General features: G+C 16.9%; 8 protein-coding genes across 8 annotated transcripts; 6 read left to right on the top strand and 2 right to left on the bottom strand.

The window, feature by feature from the left end:
- Positions 1 to 551: 551 nt before the first annotated feature.
- PGAL8A_00084500 (DEAD/DEAH box ATP-dependent RNA helicase, putative) lies at positions 552 to 2927 on the top strand (the record flags this gene model as incomplete). Its single annotated transcript, XM_028670943.1, has 1 exon — positions 552 to 2927. The coding sequence occupies one exon, from the start codon at positions 552 to 554 to the stop codon at positions 2925 to 2927; it is 2376 nt and encodes a 791-aa protein (XP_028525963.1).
- A 1136-nt stretch (positions 2928 to 4063) lies between these two features.
- On the top strand, positions 4064 to 5233 carry PGAL8A_00084600 (conserved Plasmodium protein, unknown function; the record flags this gene model as incomplete). The annotated part of the gene is made up of 6 exons (XM_028670954.1): positions 4064 to 4151; positions 4291 to 4380; positions 4454 to 4576; positions 4668 to 4797; positions 4884 to 4965; positions 5084 to 5233. The coding sequence occupies 6 exons, from the start codon at positions 4064 to 4066 to the stop codon at positions 5231 to 5233; spliced, it is 663 nt and encodes a 220-aa protein (XP_028525964.1).
- A 485-nt stretch (positions 5234 to 5718) lies between these two features.
- PGAL8A_00084700 (conserved Plasmodium protein, unknown function) lies at positions 5719 to 8241 on the top strand (the record flags this gene model as incomplete). The annotated part of the gene is made up of 1 exon (XM_028670965.1): positions 5719 to 8241. One exon carries the CDS (start codon positions 5719 to 5721, stop codon positions 8239 to 8241), a length of 2523 nt encoding a protein of 840 aa, XP_028525965.1.
- A 565-nt stretch (positions 8242 to 8806) lies between these two features.
- PGAL8A_00084800 (40S ribosomal protein S5, putative) lies at positions 8807 to 9496 on the bottom strand (the record flags this gene model as incomplete). The annotated part of the gene is made up of 2 exons (XM_028670977.1): positions 8807 to 9316; positions 9422 to 9496. 2 exons carry the CDS (start codon positions 9494 to 9496, stop codon positions 8807 to 8809), a joined length of 585 nt encoding a protein of 194 aa, XP_028525966.1.
- Positions 9497 to 12459: 2963 nt separating this feature from the next.
- PSOP1 (secreted ookinete protein, putative) lies at positions 12460 to 13851 on the top strand (the record flags this gene model as incomplete). The annotated part of the gene is made up of 1 exon (XM_028670988.1): positions 12460 to 13851. One exon carries the CDS (start codon positions 12460 to 12462, stop codon positions 13849 to 13851), a length of 1392 nt encoding a protein of 463 aa, XP_028525967.1.
- A 1530-nt stretch (positions 13852 to 15381) lies between these two features.
- Positions 15382 to 15984, top strand: PGAL8A_00085000 (conserved Plasmodium protein, unknown function; the record flags this gene model as incomplete). The annotated part of the gene is made up of 3 exons (XM_028670999.1): positions 15382 to 15535; positions 15706 to 15768; positions 15878 to 15984. 3 exons carry the CDS (start codon positions 15382 to 15384, stop codon positions 15982 to 15984), a joined length of 324 nt encoding a protein of 107 aa, XP_028525968.1.
- Positions 15985 to 16656: 672 nt separating this feature from the next.
- On the bottom strand, positions 16657 to 17092 carry PGAL8A_00085100 (conserved Plasmodium protein, unknown function; the record flags this gene model as incomplete). Its single annotated transcript, XM_028671010.1, has 3 exons — positions 16657 to 16723; positions 16805 to 16852; positions 16974 to 17092. The coding sequence occupies 3 exons, from the start codon at positions 17090 to 17092 to the stop codon at positions 16657 to 16659; spliced, it is 234 nt and encodes a 77-aa protein (XP_028525969.1).
- A 783-nt stretch (positions 17093 to 17875) lies between these two features.
- Positions 17876 to 18397, top strand: PGAL8A_00085200 (conserved Plasmodium protein, unknown function; the record flags this gene model as incomplete). The annotated part of the gene is made up of 1 exon (XM_028671021.1): positions 17876 to 18397. One exon carries the CDS (start codon positions 17876 to 17878, stop codon positions 18395 to 18397), a length of 522 nt encoding a protein of 173 aa, XP_028525970.1.
- Positions 18398 to 20500: the final 2103 nt, after the last annotated feature.

The raw sequence follows: 20500 nt of genomic DNA on the forward strand, positions 1-20500 counted from the left end.
TATTTTCAATTTTTTTATTTTTCTTTTTTATGATTTGCGTTTATAATTAATGTACTCTTATATGAAAAATAATATGAAATATTTTTATATCTATTTTTTATATTTTATAAATGTTAATTTGATTTATAAAATTTAATATATTTTAATGATTAATATCAACTATAATATTTTGTATGAAGATTTTTTTATTTGTTTTAATAATGTATCATTTTATTAATTTATCTACTTCATTTTTTAATCATTTGAATAATATGTTAGATATATAAAATAACAAAGTAAATTGTGAAATTAGATGAAATATTTGTTTTTATTTTTATTAATTTTGTAATTAAGAAGATATATATATATATATATATATATGTGTTTGTATTCATTGTAAAAGTGATTCTTATAAGTAAAACGGATTTTTTCTTTTCTAAATGTTTTGTTTTTTATATTAATCTTTAATAAATTTCTTATAATTTTATAAATTTTACTTTCTAATTAATTTATCATAATATTTTAATATAATGAAAAAGTTTAATACAAAAAGAAAAATTTCTAAAAGAAATATGTTAATGGGAAAATATCATAAAAAAACATTTTTAAAAAAAAAAAAGAAAATTATCAAAGAAAAAGTATATTCAAAACATTCTATAAAAAATAAAAGTATTAAAAAATATAATAGAAATAATAAGATTGAGCGGAAAAATAAGAAAAATAATGACATTGATATTCTTGGTTTATTAAAAAATAATACAGAAAACGTGAAAGATTCTGATAAGTTATTAATAAAAAATAAAAAAAGTAAAGAGAAAAAGAAAAATAACAATAAAAACAATATTCCTACTACTGAGTTATTAAAAAATAATGAAGAAATTTATAAAGATAAAGAGAAATTTTTAGATGATAAAGAAAACAAGAATAGAATTTTAGAATTACCAAAAAGCAATGATATTTTAGAGTTAACTAAAGAGAGAGAACATATGAAAATAAAAGATGAAAACATATTTGATGGAAAATTTTCTGATTTAAAAAGTGTTTTAAGTGAAAGTTTAATAAATAATTTGGAAAAAAACAACTTTATTAAAACAACAAAAATTCAAAAAATGAGTATACCTTTAATATTTAAAGAAAATGATGTTTTTCTAAAGTCTATGACCGGTTCAGGTAAAACATTATGTTATGCTATACCATCAATACAAAAAATTTTAAATATGAAAGAAGAAATAAAAATAACAAGAGAAATGGGAATATTTATTATGGTATTATCACCAACTAGAGAATTAGCAATACAAATAAATAATTTATTTTTTAATTTAACAAAACCATATCCATATATAGTTGTATCGTGCATAACAGGCGGAGAAAAAAAAAAATCAGAAAAAAACAGAATAAGAAAAGGAATATCTATCTTAACATGCACACCTGGAAGATTACTAGATCATTTAGAACACACGAAATCATTAAAACTAACTTATTTAAAAACTGTAATTTTAGATGAAGCAGATAAAATAATTTTTTTAGGTACTCAAGATAAGATAAAAATGATTTATGATTTAATTAAAAAATTAAAATCAGAAGAAGTTAATAAAATGAAAGAAAAAAATAAAAATATTAGAAGTAATTTTCAGATGATTTTTATTTCAGCAACATTAAATCATGCAATCAAAAGTTTAGCTAGCTATTGTTTAACTAATAATACAATTTGGATAGAAAAAAAGAATGTTCCAACTAATTTTTCAATTAACGATGATATAGAAAATAGCAATTATGAATTACCAGAACAACTAAAACAGTATTGTATATTAATAGATTTAAAGCAAAAATTTGTATGTTTATTATATATGCTATTAGATTGTATAAAGAAAAAGAAAAAACCAGTTGTATTTTTATCAAATCATCATAGTGTAGAATATTTTCAAATTCTTTTAAAAAATTTATATTGGCCTACTGATGTGGATAAAAAAAATATAGAAGTAAATAAAAGATTGAATGAAGGAATTACTCCTGTATTAGAAAAGGAAGATGAAAAATTACTGAGAAAACATTTAGAACAAAATTATATAAATAGTTGTAAAGAAAAACAAAATAATTTGGTATTATCATATAAAAATATAAATATAGAAGATATACATGAAGAACAAGAGCAACAATTTTATAATATTAATGCAGACAAACATAAAAGAATATATTTATTTGAAAATGTGAATATATATATATTACACGGAAATTTATCAAAAGAAGACAGACTGGGGAACTTTATGGATTTTTCGAAGAATCAAAATTCTATTTTATTATGCACAGATATAGTTTCAAGAGGTGTAAATTTTAATTCATTAAATGTTGTTATACAATATGATGCCCCTCAAATATTAGAAGAATATATACATAAAGTTGGAAGAACGGCAAGATTAAATAATGAAGGATCTTCTTATTTATTTTTATTAAACTCCGAAAAAGAATTTCTTAATGTTCTTAAAAAAAAAAAGATTCAGTTAAAAATTCTCATTGGAAATGCATTAATCAATCAATTTAAAAATATTTATATTCCTTCATTTCTAAAAATAGTTGGAAAGGATATTCTAAACTTTTTACAAAATCATTTTCAATCTATAGTTAAATCAGATAAATTGCTAATTGAAAAATCAACAAGTGCATTTTTATGTACTATAACTTCCTATTATTCAATAAGTAAAAATATAAGAAATATATTCAATGCAAAAAATTTACATTTAGGTCATTTGGCTTTTACATTTTTACTTGATAAAACGCCAAAAGAAATTTCTAAACATAAAAAACAACAAAATTATTTAAATATAAAGAAGCAAACTATTTTAAACAAAAAAGAAAAGAGATTATTGAAATCTAAAAAAATGCAAAAATATCCAAAACAATATGAAAATTTTCAACGAAAAAAAATAAAAGCATTAAAAAAAAATGCATGAATACTTCTAGTAGTATTATTAGAACTTAAATTTTTCTTTTGTAGATATACAAGAAATAAAAAGATATATTAATTTATAGTTACAACCACATGGAAATTCTAAAAGAATTACGTAAATAATATAAAGAAAAAACACAAATTATAATGTTAAAAAAAAAAAAAAAAAGGAATTACAATAATAAGTGTTATTATAAAATTTAAATATTATTATAGTTTAATTAAAAAAAAAAGCTGTGTTTTATAAAAATATTTCCGTATATTTAATATGCATATTAATCATATTTATAAATATATTAATAAAATTTTTTAGATATACTCATTTTATGTATATTGTTTTATATATATATATATATATGTTTATGCATATGTTTTGTATTATTTGCATCTGTTTAATATTTTATAAAGTTATAAAATTTAATACATTTTTTTTTTTATTAAATTTTTCAAGGAAAATATCATGATATTGTTTATGTTGATAAATTTCTTAATATTATTTAAGAGAAAAAAATAATAAAATATTTACAAAAACTATAATAAATTAAGTATCAACCTTTTAAATATGTTTTTAATTAATATTAAAACATTAAGAAAAATATATAAGTTTAAATTATAAATATAAAAAAATAATAGAAAACTATTTAGAAGCAAAATATATATATATATATATATATACAATAATTATTTAATAATTTTCTTGAAATTAAATTATAAAAATTTACTTGATAAACTTGAAATATAATTAAATTATTTCATATAAATGTGCATTTTAAAAAATCAGAACAAAAAAATATGTATTCATTATTTTTTTTTTTTTTTTTAAAAGATAAATTATTAGATAAAGAAAAAGGAAATATTTTAGGTATTATAATGAACTAATATTTTATTATTTAAAATATATATTATCATAACAATAACAAAAAGAAAAAAAAAAAAAAAAAAAAATTATAAATAAATGTAGCTTCTATTTACTAAGAAATAGTTATCACTATATAACTTCAAATAATTTTTCATATGAGATAAAAAAAAAAAAAAAAATATTCTATGTATTTATTAAGAATATTTTTATATATTTATAATTTATTTTTTTTTTGTTTTTTTTTTCTTTTTACACTATTATCAAAATTTTTATGATTTAAAATGCCGACACAAAATAATTTAAACTCTGGGAAAATTGATGCTATAAAAAATTATATACAAAATTTTGATTACAAGAATACAAATGAAAGTAAGCAAAAGTATAAATATATATATATATATATATGTGTGTGTGTGTGTATATAATACATAAAATAGTTTGAATATGTAAAGATATTTAATATGCTTAAATTTTTAATTATATTTTTTTTTTTTTTTTTTTTTAAAAGGTATTAATGGTTTTGTACAATTGTTAAAAGAGATAAATATCAAAATGGTTGTTTTTGATTTTGATCTTACTATAATTGGTAGTCATTCAGGTTAATAAATATTTTTAAGTTATGAGTTATATACTTTAAGATTCAAACATATAAATTTTTTTTTTTTTTAAAGGTGGATATATTGATAAGTTAAATGATGTAGATAATATTGGATTATCTGTAACAAATGATTTTAAAATATTTTCTAAAGCATTATGCTTAAATAATATTAAAATAACTGTTGCTACCTTTTCTGGTTTAAAAAATATATAATTTCTTATATAAGAAATTATCTACTTGAATATTTATTTTATTTCATTATATTAATTGATTATTAATTATTTTAGACGAAGAAGCTATTAGATATAGTAAAAGAAGTTCTCCTAATTTAATTGCGGGTGAAGAATTAGTTCATCATTGTTTAAAAAAAAGCAAGTGTGATACAAAAATAGAAAAAGTCTATGCATATTATCCATAGTAATTAAAAAAAAAAAAAAAAAATTACAATAAAATATATATTGATGAAATATTTAAAAAAATAAATTATATATATTTATATATAGTTTTTATAAAGATCCTGAAAAATACAGAGCATTGCAATTAGAAAAACCCATGACTAATGATAAATCTTTTCATTTGGAAAAGGTAAGAAGATAATAATATTAATATATATATATATATATATATATATATACATATATATATAAAGCAAAAAAAAAAAAAAAAACTTCTTTTAATTTTCTCTAAACTTCTTTTTACACAGATTAGATTAGAGTTTTTTGTAAATTTTGATGAGATTATATTTATTGATGACGATATAAATAATTGTGTTTCAGCTAAAAAGGAAGGATACATTACTTTTAATGTTACAGGGAAGGATGGATTTAATTTTAAAAATATAAAAATTATGTAGTAAAATAAAAATTAAAATATAAGAAGAGACACATATATTTTTTTTATTCTATTAATAATATAAATATATATTTATTTTAAATAAAGAAGAATAAATAAAAAATTCATATATTTAAAATTTTTTTTTTTATTTTCGTTTTAATTCTTTTTTTTTATTAGTTTTTTTTTTTTTCTTTTTCTTATTTCACTTTTTACTCTTTGTATTATCAAATGATATGTACACTTTTCTTTTTTTATATTTCCTTTTAATTTATTTTTTTTAAAATACCAAAATTGTATTCATTTATTTTTCTTTTTTTTTTTTTTAATTACTTAACAATTTGAATAAAAAAAGATTTTATTTTTTTATTAAAAAAAAAAAAAAGTAAATTTAAACTTTCCAATTACGGAGAATATGCAATTTTTTTTTTTTTAAATATATATATTTTTATACTTTAAATTATTAAATATCAATGAAATTTTAAAAAGAAAAAATAAATATCTAAAATGATAAAAAATACAGTAAATAAAATTATTAATATAAAAGAAAAAGTTTCAAAACAATATATACATGGGTATATTATTTATATTATATTTAATATACTATTGTTAAATTACTTATTATTATATTTTGTGTTAAATTTTTATAATAATAAATACTTAGGAGTTAAAAAAGATTTTTCATCTATTAAATCAAGTATATTAGAAACAAATAATGAAAAAGAAAAGTATAACACATTTACATACTTAATATGTGTTATATATATTATTTTTTCTCTAATTTTTTATGTTCTAGAATTTTTTATAAAATTTAATGGAACATTTTTAAGTGATCTATATTTATTTAGAAAAAAAAACTTCATTGATTATAATGTCAAAATTCCACAGAATAATAAAAAAAATACAGAAATATATGTTACAATAAATTATATTTTTATATATTTTCTGTTAACAATATTAGGACTAATTAAATGCAATATAGATGAATATTTTTTTTATTTTTTTTCTCTTATAATAATATGTGAAATTAATACTCCTTTAAAAGTGTTCATGGTTTTTATAAAAATTATAAAAAAGTATTATAAAAATAGTTATATGAAAAAAGAATATAACAATGTAGACAATATTAAGAAAAGAGATCTTTATTTTTTTTTTTGTTATTTTATTATCATAAGATATTTAGGAAATTTTTCATTATATGAAAAGTTTAACATATACAAATATTTGACGTTTAAAAATTATTCAGAAAAACTATCAAGGAATAAATATTTTAGTATGATTAATTTTCAAAATTATGTAAGTCCAAGCCTTTTTTATAAGGACATTCTTAAAAGGGATTTATTAAATTATATGAAAAATATTTTCAAGTTTTTAAAAAAATACATACGTAAATTTAACTATACATTTATTTTTATAAATAACAGTGCTAAGAATATTTTATCTAAGTTTTTCAATATTTTACAATATATATTAACTGAAAATTTTTTTTTTTTCAATAACATAGTAAAAGAAGAAAATATTTGCACTATAAAAACTGAAAATAGTGAGTTAAATCATGGAGCTACTGAATTAAAGAAAAAAGAAAAAGACATGAATACAAGTGAAATACATAAATGTGTAAATAAAAAAAATAAAAAAGTTTTACATGAACAACCTATAAAAAGGAATCAAATTAAACAGAAAATAATACATAATGATAATACTTTATGTGAAGAAGAAAATGAATATATAGATGAACCAAATTATTTTTATGAGCTTAGTAAAAAGGAATATCTTAAAATGAAAAGGAACGTAAATAAATATAATAATTATTATGAATATTTTAAAAAGAATAAACCGAATAGGAGCGAAGATGAATATGTTAGTACTTCAGAAAATGAAAACTTTAATTTTATTAAAAGAAAGAAAAGGCAGTTTCAAGTAGTTGAAGCAGATAAAAATAAATTTATTTTTGATAATTTAGAAGATAACGAACTTAGCAATGATAATACTTCAAAAAAATATTTTATTGATATAGAAGATGAGGCATGTATTTTTATTAACGAAGATGAAAATAAAAGAAATGATAATAAAGGAGGGGAAAATAAAAAAGATAATTGTATAGAAAAAAAAATAGATGGAGTAAATGAAAATTATAATAATGCATCTATATATTATCCATATTTAAAAGAACCAAGTAATATTGATATACCTAATAAAAATAAAAACGGTGACTTATATAATAAAGATAATATATGTGGAGAAAATAATTACTCAGATGATGTTTCTTTTAAAAAGGGAAACAATGAAATTTGCAATAAAAGAAAAAAACACAAGGAAACATATACCAAAAATGATATAAAAGGTTGCTGTTTTAGTATGAAAACAAATGAATTAAAAAAATTTATTCACGAAAAAGGTTGTCAATCCGAAAGAAAAAATAAAAAAGAAATTAATATTGAAAATTCTATGGAAAGGAAAAATATGAAAAATATAGAAATATATAATTTCAAAAATGAGAAAAAAAAAAAAAAAAGCATAGCATGTTCTGATATACAGAATAATTCAGAAGACAGTTTGAATTTTAAAATTTTTAATATAAATAAAAAAACAAATAATAAATACAATATTAAAAATGGTCTTAAAAAAAAAAATAATGATATTTTTATTGGTGGGAATGAAGCAAATGTGCTTTCTAAAAGTAGCATTTTTTATGAAGTTTGTAATCAACAAGAAAAGAATATTCTACGAAAAAAAAAAAAAATGAAGAACTTAAAAAAAAACTTAAAGATTTTTTTATCTAATTTTAAGAGAAAAATGGAAATATGCATTTTTTTAAATATGGTATATAAAATTATTTCATTACTAAATATTTTATTAATTTTTTTTGTGAAGGGGATTTATATGTATATTAATTTATATTATTTTATATCTAAATATAAAACTTCTTTCTTTTTTCAAAAAATACTTTTAACTTTAATACAATGCTCATTTTTTTTTTTATTTCATTTATATGCATATGAATACAAAAAAAAAAAAAAAAAATATTAATTAAAATTTTTTGGTTATTTTAGGAAAATATATTATGATATTATTTTAATTTTTAATAAAACCATATTTTTAAATTCATTTATATTCTTATACTTTAATTAATATTAATTTTCAACTTTTTACTTCTCATATTTTTTTATTTTGACATACAGAATCTATGTGCATATACAGTTACATACCTTTAATAATTATTTTTCGTCAAATGTCAATAGTGTATATCTGTCTTATATTTCTAAAATATATTATTTTTTGCTTTTTATTTTTTTTAAAAGTCCTTTAAAAATTATTCTATTTTTGTTTTGTTTTCTCATAAAAAAAAAAAAAATAAATAAATTATATATAAATTTAATTATCATGAAAATTTCAAAATATATATCTTTTTTTTTTTTTTTTTTTTTCTTAAATAAAAATTAAAGATTTTAATTACAATAAATAAAAATATATTTATTTATTGGTTTAAAGATAAAAAATTTCTCTATTAACTCTTTAGATTCAAATGGTATTTATAAAAAAAAAAAAAAAAAAAAAAAAAAAAAAAAATGGAACTTTCATACATTTTAAAATTTTAACGATTTGCCTTTGCAACTCTTTCAATCTCGTCTTTTTTTTTGATTGCATAAGAACTAGAAGATTCATTGGCACAATGTATAATTTCTTCTGCTAAACACTCTGATATTGATTTAATATTTCTAAAAGCAGCATTTCTAGCACCTGTACAAATTAAATAAATAGCTTGATTTACTCTTCTTAAAGGAGATACATCAACAGCTTGTCTTCTCACAACACCAGCTGAACCAATTCTTGTAGAATCCTCTCTAGGACCACCTTTTTGTACTGCATTTACGAAAACTTGTATAGGATTTTCTCCAGTCATCAAATGAATTATTTCAAATGCATATGCAACTATCCTTATTGCTTTTAATTTTTTTCCATTATTTCTTCCATGCATCATCATAGAATTTACTAATCTTTCTACTATAGGGCATAATGCTTTTCTGAATCTTTTTTTTTGATATCTACCAGCTGTATGTGGGGTATAAACACATGCTTTCTGAGATACTGCTATGCAATCCACCTAAAAAAAAAATTTAATATATACATATATATATATATATATTATATATTTTCTTTTTATGTATTTATTTACTTTTTTTTTTTTTTTTTTTTTTTTTTTTTTTACCAATGATAAATCAGCAATGTTAACCTCTTCATATGACCATTTTTTAAAAAGTTTTATATCACACGTTGTTTCCATTCTTTAAAAATAATTAACTACGATAAAAAAAAATAAAAAATTTTCATAGTTATAATTATATTAAATTTATAACTTTTCCAAAATAAATATATTATGTTATTTATATGAACGAAAATTAATTTATATACAAAAATAAATATAAATATTATTTAATTTTTTATATCTTAAAGAAATTTATATATATTAATATAAATAATATATAAAAAAAAAGTAAAAAAATATGTAATTAAAATTTTTATCTATAATCAAAAATGTAATTGATAAATATATTACCTTTCTTATAATTTATGAATGTCTCAAAATTTCATAATTTATGTATAAATTAAATGTATGAAAAAAAATTATAAAATTTACAATTTTATTATTTTTAGAGAGGATGTTTCTTAAAATATTAAATGAAATATTATATCATTATATAATTGTTAATGAACGCCTATAAATATATATATATACATTTTTTTTCGTTACTTTTTTTTTTTTTTTTTTTTTTTTTTTTTGATGATGCATATTATAAAGAAAAAACATTTTCAAAACCCCTTATACTTCCCTATTCATGTAAACNTATTATATCATTATATAATTGTTAATGAACGCCTATAAATATATATATATACATTTTTTTTCGTTACTTTTTTTTTTTTTTTTTTTTTTTTTTTTTTTGATGATGCATATTATAAAGAAAAAACATTTTCAAAACCCCTTATACTTCCCTATTCATGTAAACCGAAAAATAGAATATGAATATATATATATATGAAAAAATAATTTGTGTTTTTAACTAATTTAAATTTATATAAAAATTTATTTAAAATACAGATTTGTTTTTTATTTCTCCTGATGTTTTAATAAATATTAAATAAAATACAATAAAAAAAAATAAAAAATATTTATTTTTTCTTAGAACATGCATTTTGTGTTCCCGAAATTTTGAAATAAACTTCTTATTTTAATTTAAAAAAAATGTGGAAAAGTGTTTTATCAGTTATTGTAAAATATTTTATCTATATTTTTTTTCATGTTATGTTTATTAAAAGGATTCTATAAATTTAAAAATTAATTGTAAGGTAGTAAATTCTTTTAATATTTATATGATCTTATTAGGAAATTGAAAAATAATAAATCAAACACTATATAGGAAAACTTTTTTGATCAAATAAAATTGAATTATCTATTAATTTTTATATCATTTTTTTAATTCATCTGTTACGTATAAATATTCCTTATAAGTAAGGTTTTTTGAGAGTAAAAAATATATAACTATGGATATATAATATTCAGAACAATACTAGAAACAATTATTTTACATTAATCTTCCTATATAATTAAGTTTATGTATAAAGTAATTATATAAAAACTATAAAATATACTCAATTTTTTACTAAAGAAGGAAAATATTTTTCTATTTCATAATGAAGTCCAAAATTTTTAAAATATTTTTAGATATTTACTACCAATTGATGCTAAAAAGAAATTCGTTAAAAAAAAAATATAACTCAAAAAAAATTATTCTTTTAATATACCTTTCTTTTCTTCTCTTTTTTTTTATATATATTTATGAGAGTAAAATTTTAATTTGCAGGAATTTTTAAAATAATGAATAATTATCTTTAAAGTGTTTGCAGATAATTCTAATTAAATTATGAAATATTTTTTTCCATAAAATGGATAAAATATAGTTAATACAATTATTTTATAATGTTGTAAATATACTGCCATAAAAATTAAAAAAATTTAATAATATATACCAAAAAAATACATATATGAAGATACACTTTTTTTAGAATAAAGAAAAATTTTGTTTACATATAAATTTTTGTGCTTTTTCATCAAAAAGGGTTATTTAATTTCCGTTAAAATTAGTATTATATAAGTAAAAATACATGTTGTCCAACCAAAAAATACACAAATTACCACATTTATGTGCATGCATAATAAATAATATGTTAAGATGCTAACTTTTAAATTACATAAGAGAATTAGTTTAAAAAAGTAAAAAAAATTACTATTTTTAAAATTTAACAATGTTATTTAAATAAAAGTAAAAATTTAAATATGCACACTCATATTAAAATTAAGATTAGCTTAATTTTTAATAAAAAGACAATAAAACTATATGAACAAGTAATATAATAATGTCTAGAATTAAAAATTTTTATAAAGAAAAAAAAAAAAAAGATGAATAAATATCTTTTTATATTATTGTGTTAAATTAACATGACATGGTAATATAAAAATATATTTTAATTAAATTTAATCCTATATAAATAATTTTTTTTTTTAGCTATTATGTATGACAAAATAATTCTTAGAAATATATTATTTGAAAATAAAGTGTAAAAAAATATTAATATGCACATTTTATAAATATAATTTTTTTTGTATGTACATTGTAATTATTAGAGTATTTTAAATAAAAAAGTTATGAACTTCAGGAAAAATTAAAATATTTTTCTTGTATATATTAAAATTTCAAATTTATTTTGATTACAAAATCACTAGTTAAACTCTTTTTATTATGTAATCAATTTTATAAAGTATTATTTACGAAGAGGTATAATTACTATAATTCTGATATGTTCATGAAAAAGAAAAAATAATATGAATATAAAATTTAATTCGCAGAGCAAGTATATTTTACCTGATCAAATAAAAGAAACAAAGATTAATTTTTTCAATGTAGAATAATTTTTTTTATTTTTTTTTTATTTTATAACATATATTTATATATATATATATATATATTTTTTTTTTTTTTTTTATTTTACATCTTATATTTTTTTTCAAACATATTTCTATATATTATTATATGTTATTATCCATATTTCCTATTTTATTAAAGTCTATTTTTTATTCTCTTTTTTTTATTTTTATATTTTGATAAAAATTCACATATTATATGTTTGAAGTTATTTTATTATAATTAGACAAAAAATTGTAAATTTTAATTTTTAAAAGTATACGAAATGAATAAATTATTAATTATATCATTTTTCCTTTACACTATTGCAGCTTTTAAAACAAACAAAAAAGAGCGTGATGAAAAAATTTCCAAAGTCTTAGAAAAACAAATTGCAAAAAGGAATCCTTCCGGTAGTAAACCATTTAATTTGAGAGAAAACATTGATTATAAAAGAAAATTTAATTATGAATTATATATTAGTTCTGATGGAGAACTTCAGCAACAAAGATTTGGTGTGAATGAAACTAGGCAGATAATAAAAAAGAATGTTGAAAGTTTTAGATATTTAGTAAATGATATGGAAATATTATTTGGTGTTTACAAATTTAATTCAAGAGATACGGAAAAAGTTTTAAGAGAGACATTAAAACCAGAATCAGTCTGTTTTATGATTGTGGGATTAATAATAAATGTTTTAAATAAAATAGATATTGATGATGCATCGCTTTATGGTTTACAAATTAAAGGTGAAAGAAATGGTAATAATGTAAATAGCACATTAGGAATTTCTGCTATTTTTTCAAATATAACTATTCCTTTAGGTAATTTTTACTTCCCAGAAGTAAAAAGAGTTCCTTATCAAGTACCATTTTTAGTTGGATATTATAATAGTAGATCTGGTATCAAACATAAAAGTTTCTCACATATATGTTCACTTCCAAAATTCTTAATTGATGTAATACATACATCCAAAGATGGACTAAAAGTTAATTTTAACGGAAATGATATTGATTTAAAAGAATTATTTCCAGCAACATTAGCTTATGCCTTGGAAAACTCCAATTCATTACCTAATCTAAAAGATGACCTACAAAAAGACGAAAGAACTAAATTATTAGATATTCTTCGAAGAGATGCAAGTGACGTTCCATATAGACGTATGAAGGATTCAGGAATAGAAGGTGAAGGAATAGAAAAGCCGGCAGACAGAATATTGGCAACTACATCATTTTCTAATGCTAGAGGAAAAGTGAGAGATTTTCTGGCAAGCTCAGGAAAGTCTAATATGGATACAGATTCAATAGCATTATACTTTTTATCTTTAAGTCAAAATATATATCCAAGAACAAAAGAATCAGAATCTGGAAGAATAACTCATGTAAAAGTTACAAATGTACAAAAAAATGCTTCAGGATATTTGTCAAGCTTTAAATTAGATTTAGGATTAGAAAATTCAAGAGTTATAAGTATAGTTGGTACTGTAAATGGAAAAAATATATATGTACCTAAAGAAACAATTAGTTCAAAAACTATAACCTACAATGTTCCCTTTTCTTATGGACTCTCTTTAAATGAATTAGGTTTATCTTATGGATTTTCTGGTTTATTTTTTCCATTTAATAAAATACTTCCTTATAATTTAAATAATTTGGCATCATTTGTTAAAAAAAATTAAATAAATTAAATTTTAGTGTTTCTCTTTTTTTATTTTAAAATCATATAATAATAGCAACTACAATTTTTTAGTTCCATTTATATGAATAGACTTAATAACATTAATTTATTAATTTGATACGTTTAAATATTACATTTAAATGATTCAGAATTAAAAAAATGATAAATTGATTATTTTATATATAAATAATATTCCTCAAATATATATTTGTATATATTATGTGAATTTTAACATATGATTTATTATTATTTTTTTATTTTTTTTTTTTTAATACCATTTTTTTTGTATTATTATTTTTCTCATATTTTTGGTTTGGGCTTTTTTATAACATTTTTTGTATTTTTGTTCTATATATATATTTTTTTTTTTTAACAATATTTTAAAAGCTTTATAGTATTACAGAAAGTGCTCTTTATTTTTTATAAAATTAAAGATACGCTTATATAAACTTGAAATAAAATGATGTAAATCGAAATTGATGTATTTTATAAAATATCTTTTATTCTTAATAGATAAAAATATTTTGACAAAAACCTTACATTTCTTATATCTATACCGTAAGAGCAATGGAAATTATGTATAATCAATCGTGAACAAAAAAAAATTTGAATTTATCTATAAGAAGTACATAATATTTAAGAACCATAAATGTATTTGAAAAGTGAATAATTGCAACAATAAGTTTTATAACATTAAATTACTTTAAAAAAAAATTTTGCATACAATAAAATGTATGTGTATTTAATTTATAAAAAATAAGAATTTGCTGATTTAAATATAATATTCCTCAATACATTTAAAATATGGAGAACCTTATAAAAATATATTTAATGAATTTTTATGTGTTTTCTTTTTTTATATATTTAAAAATGCTAACGTGCTTAATATATAAAATAGAACAAAAAAATAATTAACATTTTTCTTTTTTTAAGGTTTCCATTACATGGAGGAAAATATATAATACATAATTTATGATCAATAAAATTATAATTCAAATAAAAAATTACTAATAAATCTTTAAATATATATATATAAATATATATACTCTTAAGAATGAAATGTTATAAAAAAAATGCAAAGAAAAATATTTTTATAAAAATGCCATTTTTTATCTTTCACAGTATTACAACTAAAAAAGAGAAATAAAAGTATTATAAACTATTTTTAATTTTATTTTTTAAAAAAAAATTATTTAAAAAAAAATAATTTAATTAAAATACATTACTGATATAAAAATAAAATTAAAAAAATTTAACAAAACAAAATTTGTATGAATTTAAAAAAAAAAAAATTTTTAAATTTACTTGAAATAAAATTTTAAAACATTATTAGATAATCGAATATTTATAGGATAAAAATATAATTATTTTGAAATAGGAAAACAATTATCAATGCATAGAAAAATTTAAACAAGAGAAAAAAAATTATGATATTCCATTTATGAAATAGGAAACAATATATTATTTAAAATAGGAAAAAAAGCATTTATATTTTATTTAATTTTTATTTTTAACATAAAAAATTGCACAAATGCAAAAAAATATTCCAGAAAAAGATAATCAAAATGAATTAAAAAGTGATTTGAAAGAAAATAAGAATGATACAAAATCAAACGAAATAAATGAGGATAACATATACATTTTTGATGAACCCGATGACGAGTTGGAAGAATTTGAGGAGATGGGTATTTAAATATATATAAATATATATTACTAAACATTTCTTAAATAATATAGAAATTAATATATTGCAATAATTAAAAAAATAATATTATATTTTAATGAATTTCAAACTATATAAAATACTATTATTTTACCGTAAATATATATCAATTTTTTTATTTCTTTTAAATAGGTAGTGTAGCTTTAAATGTAGACACAGATCTTGAAAATTGGGAAGAAGATTGGGGAGCAGCAGGTTTATATTAAAGATTTATATAAAATAATAATAAAAATATATATTAATAAATCATAATTGTGTTAGTATATATGTCTATATTTTCTAATATTTCATTTTTTTACTTTAGGATGGGATGATGATGATGACGATGATGATAAGTTTATTTTGAAAGTTGAATCAGAATTGCAAAAATTTAGAGCTAGCTTAGATGCTGAAAAGGATGTAAAAAAATAAATTAATTTACAATATATATTTTTGAAAATATATGAATATCATAACTTTGTAAAATGCAAAAGATGAAAGCAAATTTATTTTTTTATATATTTTTTATTATTTTTATGGCAATAATCTCTGAATGATTTTTTTATGTAAATATTTTTTAATTTGTTTTTCATTTTGACATACAAAATTTTCTTAGCAGTACTTTAAGAAACATAACAAAAACTACGTAGTTGAATTTTAAAGGAAATAGAAAAAAAGAAATTATCTCATAAATTGCTTGTATTAATGATATATAATGAAATAGTTACTCTTATTATAGTTTTTTTTTTTTTTTTTTTTTTTTTTTAAGAATAAGAAATAAAATTTAATATATTTTTTGGTTTTTGTAAAAAATTTTAAGTAAACGTATGAATTCCAAAATTAAAGATATTTAATTTACGTCATTTTTTTTTTTTTTATTATTTAAAAATATTAAGATATATTTCTTTTATATTTTTATGGTGATTAAAATGTTTAAAAAAATAAAAAAAAAAAAAAAAAGAAGAAATTATTATACATACTTTATAATTAGAAATGAATTAAAAAAAATATAACAAAAAAGAAAAAAAAAAAAAAGATGATAATAATAAGGAAATAAATTCCCCTAAAGTTAATTCTCACAAATGTAAAACTTTTTATTAATTTTTAATTTATAACTTTCCGTTGTGGTAAAATCATTGGGTTTAACTGTGATATATATACACATAACCAGCTGAAAAAAAATATAAATATTTTCATCTATTTTATAAATTAAAAAAAAAAAAATTTATTCAATGTTTTGTGTTAGACTTACAATATCCATAAACAAAATACTGCCAATGAAACTAGTGTAACAATTAATCTAATAAAGAAAATAAAAAAAATTATTCCATAAATAAATAAATAAATATATATATATATATATATATATATATATATATATATATATATGATAAACTTTTTAAAATTCCAATTAATTATACTTAATCATGTCCTTTTTTGATATTTTTCCATCTTTTCCAAAAATAAGACAAAATATGATACAAGATATAAGCCAAATAATTATGTAAATAAGTGTTCCTATTAAAATATTACTATCCATTTCTATCAAAAAAAGAAAACATAAATATTTCATAAATTTTTTAAATTTCCATCAAATACTCTTCAAGTATATATAACAAAATAAATATTATTATATGGAATAATAAATATTATTATATGGAATAATAAATATTATTAATTCAAAAAAATATATGAAAAAAAAATATTACCTTCCAATAAATTTATGTGTAGCTGATAAATCTAAAATAAATTTACCTTATTTTTTAATTTTAAAGAAAACATATTTTTGCTTTTTAAATAAACAACAAATTAATGAGATTAAATAAAATAGGGAAAAATCAAAATATATGTAAATTACTTCTTTATATAAAAAGCCGTGTGCAATATACTATATATAGTTTTTTTTTTTTTTTTTTTTTTTTTTAAGTTTATAAAACTATTATTTATATATTATATTTTATTGTAGGATGTAACTGTAAATCATATTTTTTTTTTTTTTATTTTAAATAAATATATTTTAATTAAAAAAAAAAAAAAAAAAAAAAATTAAGCTTTTCTTCCTTTATATATATATATATATATATATATGCAAATAAATCAGTGACAAAAAAAATGTTTTCAGATATAAAATTTGTATAAAAATTTGTTTTTATTTGAAAGGTTGTGAGAAAAAAATAAATTTTTATAAAGTTTTTTTGTATTATTAACAAATAAAATGATGTATTAATTTTCACATGCAAGTTAGCTTTTTTTTTTTTTTTAATTTATCACAATAAATAGTAAGAAGAATTGAAAATTTATTAGATTAAAGTTATTAAGAAAAATGAAAAAAAAATGTGATAAAAATAATATACTAATTAAAAGTCATAAATCAAAAATAAAACATTATGATAAAAAAAAGAGTAAAGAAAAGTATAAAAAACATGATAAAGATGCTTCAAGCCAAATATACAAAGGAACAAAATCGAATAAAAAAATAAGCAAGAATTACCCTACCAATTTAACGGATTATAATAAAAACACAGGTAAAAAAAATTCAGAAATTTCTTATAATTCTTATGATTATTTTGATAAAAATGCATCCGATAATGGTTTATCATCCAATTATATTAATGAACAAAAATTGAAATATGAAAAAGAAGTTTTTGAAAAAGCATATGGATTATCACTAGATGATGATATTTGTTATGATAATTTTTTATTTAAAAAAGATAATGGAAATTTAGATAACAAGAATAATAAAAAAGAAGATAGTAAAAAATACTATGAATGTTTCAGTTGTAAAACAAAAAATTATTATTCAAATATTCAATGCTATAAATGTAAAAAGTTAAGAAAATTGTGAATTTAAATAATTTATATGTTGACAGTTGAGTATCTTTAATTATTCTGTTTTTTACTTTACTTTATTAAATAAAATATTCCATTATTTATACATTTATTTTAAGTTTTTTTTTTTTTTAAGATAAACATAATTTGTTAATATTTGCTATTTATATTATGAGAAAATATAAAATTAAAAATGAAACGAAAAGGAAAAAAAAAAAAAAAAATAAAATAAATAAAATGAAATTAATAATATCAATTGTGAAAATGTTTATTCAAAAAAGAAAAATAGCTTAATTAAAGTCTTATTTGAAATTATAAAATATATAATCAATATTAATTATAATAATTTATAACAATTTTAATTAATAAAATTCATGAAATAATACAATATAAATTAAAAATTATATTTTAAATAATACTTAAGAAATACTATTAAGGAAGATTCGATTAAATATATTTTCACAAATAATGTTAATGGTTACATTAAAAAAAAAAAGAGGAAAAAAACTAATTCTAAGTATTATAAAAATGTCTTATATTTTTGCATAAATTAATTTTTTAAATAATTCTTGTTAATTATTACAATTTTAAAAGAGGAAAAAACTACATGATTAAATGTTAAAAAGATATATACATATATTGTATAAAGAAAGAAATGAATAAATTTAATTATTTTATATTTTAATTTATATTTATTTTTTTTTATTAAAGAATAGAACTACATTAATATTGATAAGCATATATAATATTAAAAAAATATATTTAATAAAGACATTTTTTTTTTTTTTTTTTTTTTTTCCGTTTTTCTTCATAAATATATCTACAATGTAACTTATTTAAAAAAATATTTATATTTTTTTGTTTTTTTCAATAACTTTAAAAAAAAATTTTGTTATTTTTATTAATGTAAATTAAAAAGAATTAAAAAAAATTACGTTGTAATAATAAAGGGAATATTTTATATCTATGATATTATATCACATTTATGTATATACAAAATATATCAAAACTTTAAATTTAAAGTAAATATATTTTTCTTAATTTTATTATTTTTAATTATCCTATATTTATTTTTTTTTTTTATTTCTTATAATTTCTGTTAAAAATTAAAATAATATATATAAAAAGTATAAATTTCAATAATGAAAAAAGATTTTATTGAGATTTATTTTTTAATTTATATTATTAATTTTAATAAACTATTTTTGTTATATAATTAAATTAATAAAACATAAATATTTTTTTTATATTAATTTTATACACTTCATAACAACAATAATAATTAAAAAATAAAAATCATACATTCATGAAAAAAAAAAAAAAAAAAATGTATATTATATATTTTTAGGTTTCTATATATATGAAAATTATTCGTATACATATATCTTACATTTATATAAGAGTAGTTTCTACATAAAAAGGAACTTTATAAAAATCATTAATAATTTTATTTTATATAATGATTTTTCTTCTCATATTTTTAATGTTTAAATGGAATAAAATAAATCATACATTTATTGCAAATAATTCTAGGATAAAAAGGGGAAAAATTGTTTATCAAATTAATATTTTTATTAATAAAATTATAAATATTTATATATATACAGATATATATTTATATATATATAGATATATATTTATATATATATAGATATATATTATCTTAAAATTATAAAATTCATGTTTATAGATATTTAATATACTTTTTAAACACTCATTAAAATTTTTTTTTTTATCAAATGAATAAAAATAAATAATTAGAAATTTGTAATACATAATTTTCCTTATGAACCAATTTTTTATATTTTAAAAAGTAATAAAAACATTATTAAAAAATATTGAATGTAATAAAAATTTTTATTTTATTTTTCATATATTAAATATTTTAAAATATATTAGTTTATTATTTTTAATTATGAAGTTTATTATATTGTTTTGAATTTTTCAAATTCCTAAAAAAAAAAAAACATTATCATTTAAATTTTTTTTTTTTTTTTATTAGATAAAAAGTACGTTTTTTAAAAAAAAAAAAATGCTTTTCTAAGATAATATAAAAATATAATATTTAAAAGGAAAATTTGAGAAATGAAGACTTTTTTTTTTTTTTTTTTTTTTTTTT

Source organism: Plasmodium gallinaceum (genome assembly GCF_900005855.1).
Source record: "Plasmodium gallinaceum strain 8A genome assembly, contig: PGAL8A_v1_60, whole genome shotgun sequence".
NCBI lineage: Eukaryota > Apicomplexa > Aconoidasida > Haemosporida > Plasmodiidae > Plasmodium > Plasmodium gallinaceum.